The sequence below is a fragment of the Aptenodytes forsteri genome, unplaced genomic scaffold, assembly GCF_000699145.1.
Source record: "Aptenodytes forsteri isolate BGI_AS27 unplaced genomic scaffold, ASM69914v1 Scaffold443, whole genome shotgun sequence".
Taxonomy (NCBI): Eukaryota; Metazoa; Chordata; class Aves; order Sphenisciformes; family Spheniscidae; genus Aptenodytes; species Aptenodytes forsteri.
In genome coordinates, this window is record NW_008794170.1 from 555,181 (window position 1) to 563,851 (window position 8,671).

General features: G+C 44.6%; 1 protein-coding gene across 1 annotated transcript in view; it reads right to left on the reverse strand.

The window, feature by feature from the left end:
- Positions 1-8,671, reverse strand: part of HDAC4 (histone deacetylase 4) — a 242,649-nt gene that overhangs the window by 19,472 nt on the left and 214,506 nt on the right. Inside the window, exons 20-22 of the mRNA XM_009281930.1 lie at positions 7,303-7,390; positions 5,871-5,990; positions 3,424-3,521 (exon numbers count right to left, since the gene is read on the reverse strand). Of these exons, the coding sequence (XP_009280205.1) occupies positions 3,424-3,521; positions 5,871-5,990; positions 7,303-7,390 (306 nt within the window). The remainder of the gene's footprint in view (positions 1-3,423; positions 3,522-5,870; positions 5,991-7,302; positions 7,391-8,671) is intronic.

An 8,671-nucleotide genomic window follows, 5' to 3' on the forward strand; every position in this document is an offset into this window, starting at 1 on the left:
CCCCCCCAAATACAGCAATCATGATATCACCCCAACCTCGAGACAGGGCAGCTGGCGATTTCAGCCCTCGGTTATGAAGACAATAAGCGACAAAGTGCACAGCAAGGCTGCTCTCTGCTTTGCATTTTTAACTCTTGTTCTCACTTTTGAAACGGCTCAGTGGTATTAATAAACATGAAGAGGTCAGGCTATCCTGTCCAACCCAACACTGCAGTGCAAGCAGGGGGAAGCCAGTATTCGTAGAAGAAATGTTCAGTAGAGAAATCATTGATGCAAGTTACCGTCTTTTCTTCAGAAAGAGTAAAACAACACTGAAACAGGTTTTCAGTGCAGGGATGATAGGTTTCATCAGGATTTATTTATTCACTCATCAGTAGACTAATTTATGAGGACAACTATCTCAGTTATTATTTCATTAGAGCACATGCTTTTATCAAACCCATACACCAGCTCATCTTGAAATAGAACAAAAAAAAAAAAGCAAAGCATATTGCTTATTTTTCTTCTTCTTGTTTTACATAGAAAGAGGGCTTTCTTCCCTAAAAGCAGACAAGCATGCGAAGAGTTAAGGCTTTAAAATAAAAAAAAAAGAAAAAAAGAAGAAAAAGTATATCAGTATCTTTGCCTAGCTCAAAGGATTTCCACTGATTCCTCTACAGACTTCAAAGGCTCACAGTTTGGCATTTGGACTGGTTTGAATTAAAGCTCAGTTCTCCACTGTGAGTTTCCAAGTTCATGGTGAAAATGCCTGCTGCTTCTGGAGTTCATTATGGCCAATTTTCTTATCTTTTCTTCATCTTAGGTTTGATCCCCGGCAAATGCAACGTGGCATTCAATGGGGTGGAATAACAAGGTGCTGCCTTGAAGGCATGCATTGTCTCAAGGGGCTAGCGCAAGAAAAGAAGAAAAAAAAAAAGGATATATGACCCATTCCCTTCACTTTCTAACTCTCGGGGGACTATAAATTGCAAACTTCAAAGCATTATTTTACATTAAAATCAATAGAAAGATTCAGGGGGGGGAAAAAAACTGTTTTTCAAAGAAGCTGGTTAAGATTTAAAAAGGTCACTTGATAATGTATTATCATGACCAAACTTGGCATAAGATTAAAAAAAAGGTTCCAATTTAACTTATTGACTGAAGGTGTGCACATGGGGCAGACTACGGGAGGTGCTACCTAGAAGGATGAGTCACAACTTCCCAAAACCCTGGCAAAATAAGGACTGTGACTAGCTCCAAAATATCTTCCCCAAATAGGTGCAGTCTCTGGGCAAAAAGACACCAATGCCTATTAAGGAATGCTGGCAAAGGTCTTACTGTGCAGACTGAGCAATTTTCCAGGAGCCTTGAAACTCAATTAATATTTAATAGCAAGCATGTCACTCCATCGTGAGCTACCGGTTTCTCTTTATAATGAAGAGATCAGTCTTGTTGACTGCTGGGATAAACAGACTTCCACTTTGGACAAAAGTGCTGCTTTCCTGTAACAGGAATAAAACATCGAGACAAATGACAGTTATTTGACTAGATGTTATTTTAAATTGCATACATTCTTTGAAGGCTTTTTAATGGCAGGCTGAAGAGTAAAAGCTCTTTTTGCTCAGTATAATGGAATACAAATATGCGCTCAGGGAAGAACAGAAAATAACACTCCCAGATTTAATGCTATTCCATGAAGGTGATATTCCATGTGCCTGTTGCCAGAAATTCACATCCCATGTTTTGGCAAGTGTGTGTCTCCCTGAATTTATGCGGGGTGGTTGCCAGAAGTGCACTAAATCTGGTTTGAGGACAGAAAACCACTTCAACCCATAATTGTTAAAAAAGATGCCAGTTGGAGAGGCATCCCCCCCACAGCATGGGGGAGGCAGGGGGTGGAACAAGACAGTCTCTAAGAAAAATAAAGCCTATATATCCGGCAGGTCAGAGAATTATATTCATTCTCCTGGAAAGAGTATCAGAAAGGAAAGCGTGGTCTCCCACTGGCCTCTATTCACTATTGCATTACTTACAAGTTCTCCTCTACCCAGAGATCCACCTTCGTTTCATCTTGTTATTCTGCTGCTTCCATACTTTTCCCATTCTCTGCAGCTCTGGGAGGCAAATGCATCACTCCAGGCCTGCAGCAAGTCCCCAAAACGCCAATGACGTACAATCGCCCTATTGGGGTATTTTGCCCATTAGCTGCTCAGAGCAGCAAGATGATGTTCAACCCGTACTGTTGCAGTGCTCCTGTAGCGACACCGCTCAGAGAGACCACAACCTGTGTGCGCATGACCGTAGATCAGCTAACGTGTGTTTTGCTTCACGCACCTCTTCCGATGTTGCTGATATGAGGAGGAAAGTAAGGATCAGATCAAACGATTCCCTGCAGATACCTTCCTGTGATCCTCAGGTATCATATGCTTCTGTGAGCAGGACAGTAAGACCAGCAGGACATGAAGAAGTGAGTCAACAAGTGGCTTCATCCCCTGCTCCATTTGGAGACTCAAATGATGCCAGTTTTGTGGAGCACGCTTGAATGTGCTTGTACAACCCAGCACAGTGGTTTATATCTGGCTTTACTATTACTGCTAATCAAAGAGGATATCCCAGCAACACATTAATTCAACTCCACAGCTTTGCTTACCTTCATTCACACTCTGACAGTGAGTGATGAGTAACACTTATTTAAAAGATGGTTGTATTTTTATTCATAACACACAACATACTGCTTCTGAGGAGAAACCAGAACCCAGTAAGAAAAACACAAACCCAACAGTTCAGTCGTTTCAATTTCCAGTTGGTTGGAACAGGCATATTCGATATCTTGGGTGGGTAATAATAAAATCTAAAGCTTATCAAAACAAGCCCATGTCTCTTTGCTAGGTACACTTGGGAGTGAGCTGTGGTGTGAGTCATGAGCAGAGCTCTTGCAGGGGAGGGACTGCATGGCCAACTCACCCAGAAGTCGGGTACCATCGCCTGCAGCGCAGTAATGAAGTCTCAAGCCTTGGGACAGCTGCACTCCCAAATTTCAACTCATGATGACTTGTTAAAAAGTTTTTCTGGGTTCCCCTCCCCATCCAGGTGGGTTTACCCATAGAAATACTCACCCCAAAGAGGTAAAAGACTTTTAACCAAAAACAGAAGAGCTTATTCATATCAGTTGACATTTTACATTCATGTATCAATCAGTGCTGAGCAGCGAGTATTGTCAATCCCCTAATATCACAGGCACAGTTCTTATGGCCAGAAACACCCTATTTACTTAATTCAGCTGTATTTTTATTATGGTACTGAAAAAGTAACTGCAACTAGATGTAAATCTTGTATTTCTAAACTTAGCAAGAGAGAAACTCAAGATTAAGGAGGACTGCATGAGGAAAATCAAACCCAGTTTAGGTGAAAAATATGTTTGTAAGAGGAAAACTTCAGTATTACCTGAAAGCAGTTAAGTATTCTGTGTCTCCCATCGGTGGATCAAGGCCACCAGTAAAGGCCATGTTAACATTAAAACCAACTCCTGCTCCTGTGCCAACCTGAAAAAGGAAGATGGTACTCTTAATTACACATACAGAAACAGCGAACTCTGGCAACACATCTCTGCCATCTTAATATTCTTCTAGTTGAATATGGATTTTGATTCAATAGCTTGGTGCTAGTGAGATTAATTTTTCCCTCTAAAGCGATCTGGTCCCCAAAACAAGAGTGAAAATAAATCTCCTCCATGCTCTGATCTTTATGGGAGCTGTGGACCAGTGGTATTTGACTGCTGCTCACCCAAAAAACACCTCGTCATCAACTGGATCCTCCTCCTCTTTTGCAGGAGAGTGTGTTACATGCAATACCTTTCCTTAATTAATTTTCAGCTTTATTCAGAAGCATATTTTATATTTCATTACAGTTGCAACTGGGGGGAAAAAACCCACAGTTTTAATCAGAGCGAGCTCCCCCTCTGCTGGGGAAAAATATGATTCACAGAGAAGAGATTTTCGCTGCTTGAGGGACACGTGGGTGGTAAGTACATCCCCATCCTTGCATGTACTGCAAACGACTCCATCTGCACTGACTGCAAATACCTGAGAAAGGGGAAAATGGAAAAATAAACCAGGGGTTTCCAGTAATTTGCTTGCCAAGAAGCAAGGCCGTGCCTTCCCCATCCATATCAAAACCCAAAAGCCTGCATTCAGTCCCTTCGTCAAGCAGGGACCTCATAGCTGCCTGAGCGCGGTGGCCGTGAGCACGGGCTGCTGGTCCCTGGGGACAGCAAGGGCGCCGGGCAGTATCTGCTGCCACCGGTCGCTGGCAGCTCCGCACAGGGCTCTGAGCTCTTACACAGAGAGTTTGTTTTTTGTGGGTTTTTTTTAGGTCTCTGCATATGAAAAGAAAAATTTGAATGCGTTATACAATACACAGCCAGATAATTCAGGCTAGATAAAGCTGCGGGGCTTTTATTGCACATTCTTCCTTGTATTGGTGCAAATACTGCTGGTAGAAAAACACAGCGGGTTCATCCATCCACAGTGGGTTATTTTTCCATCTGTGGCTTTAATTGAATTTATTTTGTATTCTTTGTTTTATTCGGTCTGGAATGACACATCTAAAAATTACTATAAATGGTAAATACCATTTATAGTAAGTGGATGGTAAGCCTAGTGGATGGTATAGTCTAGTGTTTCCTTAGAATACTTGATATTTTGTAAACCAGATAACTAGATTATTAAAAGGTCAGCAAAAAAGTAGGTCTGAGACCTTTGCATATCCTGAAACAGAAATTAAGCCTGATAGTCTAGTGTCCTTAGAATACTTGATATTTTGTAAACCAGATAACTAGATTATTAAAAGGTCAGCAAAAAAGTAGGTCTGAGACCTTTGCATATCCTGAAACAGAAATTAAGCCTGATGCAAAGGGCTACAGTTTATTCACTGCAACAGTAGCGCACAAACAGAGCAATGAAGCAGTATCACATTACATTTAAGTTTCTTTAGAAACTGAAATGGCAACATTGATGTTTCATGAACAGGAAAATGTAAAATTGACAGGGTAAGAACTCTAGGAGATTTCATATGTAATCTGGAGTGCCTCAGAATACACAAAGCTAAGTATTTAATATAACTTCCCTTTGATAAATCACCCTGGAAAGACAGTGCTTCCTGCCAACCTAGAGGGAAAGGAAGGATGCAATGGATGTAGGAGCATCCATCCAGAGTTTAGGGAGAAAGGGCTCCCACCTCCGTTGGCCTGGCCCTTCTGCAGGAGGCTCTGAGGCCACCACCAGGAACCAGTAGATTTGATCCAGCAGCATCAGTAACTGATGCTCAAATCCCACCGCTGGGGCCATGCAATGTGAACACAGCAGTGGTGGTGAGCGATGCCTTGGCAGCGCCAGGAGAATGGGGGGATGGATGGACTCCAAGGCTGTGCCACGAAACCCAAGCGCCGGTGGCACAGCCATGGACCACCTGTTCCTCCTGCACCTAAGAAACAACTTATGCCTGTACGGGGGAAATCTTGAAAAGTACACAGAGTGCTGGGACAGCTGGCAAAGGGCTCCTCTGGAACAGGTTCTCCCATAAGGGCTGGAAAGCCTAATTGCATTGATTCATTTTTTGCTCATTAGCCAAGACGCATGCTTTCCTGCCAGCTCGTGGGGCAGGACACAATGCCCATGGCTGTTAGGACTTGGATGAGAAGGCACCAAGCGCACAAACCCAGGTGGCACGTTCCCAAAGGGGCACTAACAAGCATGAGCATGGGAGCTGCGGCAGGAGCTTCTCTCCAAGCCTTGCCTGGCAGAGGCTCCCCGAGATTTTGGGGGCACCTGAATCACAGCCCCAAGCAGGTCCTATCAGACATGGACAGATGCTACGCTGATCCATGCTCTTACCTCGTCGGGAGCACCACTGCCTGGAAAGAAGTTCCCATCATCATAGCGATGTAGTGAAATATAAAGAACATTAGGATCATTGTAGAAAGCTTGCTGAGTACCATTCCCGTGGTGAACATCCTTCGGGGACAGAGATTGCATTATGAGAGGGAGGTTAGTACCTTAGTAAAAACACAGACTAAAGCCATCAATTTGGGATTTGGAGGCGTTTTCTTTGCTGTTGTGCTGCTTTTTCTGCACTTCTCTGATCTAGCTGAAGCAGTTTATCACAAATGAGAGTAACCTGCTTTGCACAGCTGGCTTCAGGTTACACTCCTTGTTTAACACACGGGATAAATGGGGGTAAAGACAATCTCAAGCGTGTATCAAAACTGAGGATAGGATCAATTTACTTGGATGGAGAGAACTGGATTCATACCCAGTCTTGGGGGATGGAGAGACTATATTAGTTACCCCGAATTTGCATCTTTAATCAGTCTGTGGGGTGACCACTGATACAAGTGCCCAGCAAAGTTGTGTTGGACCCAACAAGGTTAAATGACACAAACACATTACCCGGATCCCCTATTGCATTGCTACTTGGTGCAGAAACGCAGGACGGGTATTCAAAATGCCCCTTTCTGACATGAAAAACAGTTGGTGGGAAGTGAGGAAAAGGATGTCCATCCAGTAGGTCAAAAAGACAAATACACCCGTTTTAACTTGTGGGTCTAGCCCATGGGAGATTTGTGGCAATCTGATCAAAACTCTTGGCCAATACCCAGCAACTCAAATGCCTTCACAGCCACATAAATACATTTTTAAATCTATAAAAAACAATCAGGCACATTTTTAAATCTGTGCATTGCCACAGTAAAATCCTGAACAAGCTCTTTCTCAAATCCACTGCACTGTCTGCAGAGTATTTCACTGTCTTGTTCCAATTTAGAGATCGCTTTTGACTGCCTGCCCACTCGCATGGAGGCTGCGCTGGCCCAGAGGCAGGACACTGAGACCATCCAGACTGACTGTCAAGTCGTGCCAGACAGCCCGTCCCTCTCAGTAACCGGTCCTTACCTCTTGAAAAGAAAGCTGGGATGGATTGTAACACTTAAGGTCAAAAACCTTCAGGAAAAAAAAACCCCAAAATTCAACACGGTTTGCGGTTACCCATCCTTGAGACTGTGTTATGGGCTTGTTTTAGAAAGCAACTACTTCTTAATTACAATTTTATTATGAAAACTATGGACCCTTTAAGAAATATTTCTTTTATTAAAAACACTTTAATTAAAAAAAACCCAAAAACTTTAAAAAACAAATTTTGGCTTGCAGACCACAGGCAACATTTTTTTCACTGACTTACAAAGCCAGGGTTGCCCTTGCAAGAAAGAAAAAAAAAAACATAAAAATTTCCAACTGCTCTCCTGAAGGGTAAGAACCAGCATTTACTCACCCAGTCCACTATAAGGATTTTGCTAACGTTCAGTCTTTGCTGGAGCAGCTTGGCTGCGATTGCCACAGAGTTAAAATAGCAGAAACCCCTGGAGGTGATGAGAGGGGGGAGAAAAGAGGAAAAGGAGAGGTGTTAATTATAGGTTTACTTGGTCCCAATGCATGTATCATCTGGATATAACGCAGTAGGAAGAAATTTCTTCTGCTTTCACTCTTCCTTCCTCCCTGGAAGATGCACACATGCTCAATTCTGCCACGCAGAAGCAGGTGTATCGCGATCTCTCTGGAAACAGGGAACATTTCACACTTGCCCAAACCCGCTGCAATGAGATGCTGCTCAGTGCCAGCTGCCCACGGGACCTCCAGTGCTGCATGCGAGGGAAGGGGACAGGAGCGGACGAGGAGAGGACACGGCGAGGAGGAAAGGAAGGGGAAGGACCCAGGGCCAGAGCACTACGGGCCGGTGCATCGGCTGGGAAGGACCGAACATGCTCAGAGAGGCCTCAAAATGCTGGGTCAAGGGGAACTCAACAGCAAGCACTCATCTGCTATTGACTAACCTCATTGACTAACCTGATCTCCTTCTATGACAAGGTGACCCGCCTAGTGGATGAGGGAAAGGCTGTGGATGTTGTTTATCTGGACTTTAGTAAAGCCTTTGACACCGTTTCCCACAGCATTTTCCTGGAGAAACTGGCTGCTCATGGCTTGGACAGGCGTACTCTTTGCTGGGTTAAAAACTGGCTGGATGGCTGGGCCCAAAGAGTTTTGGTGAATGGAGTTAAATCCAGTTGGCGGCCGGTCATAAGTGGTATTCCCCAGGGCTCAGTATTGGGAACAATTCTGTTTAATATCTTTATCAACGATCTGGATGAGGGGATCGAGTGCACCCTCAGTAAGTTTGCAGACAACACCAAGGTGGGCGGGAGTGTTGATCTGCTCGAGGGTAGGAAGGCTCTGCAGAGGGACCTGGACAGGCTGGATCGATGGGCCCAGGCCAACTGTATGAGGTTCAACAAGGCCAAGTGCCGGGTCCTGCACTTGGGTCACAACAACCCCGTGCAACGCTACAGGCTTGGGGAAGAGTGGCTGGAAAGCTGCCCGGTGGAGAAGGACCTGGGGGTGTTGGTCGACAGCCGGCTGAACATGAGCCGGCAGTGTGCCCAGGTGGCCAAGAAGGCCAATAGCATCCTGGCTTGTATCAGAAATAGCGTGGCCAGCAGGAGCAGGGAAGTGATCGTGCCCCTGTACTCGGCACTGCTGAGGCCGCACCTCGAATACTGTGTTCAGCTTTGGGCCCCTCACTACAAGAAGGACATCGAGGTGCTGGAGCGTGTCCAGAGAAGGGCAACGAGGCTGGCGAAGGGTCT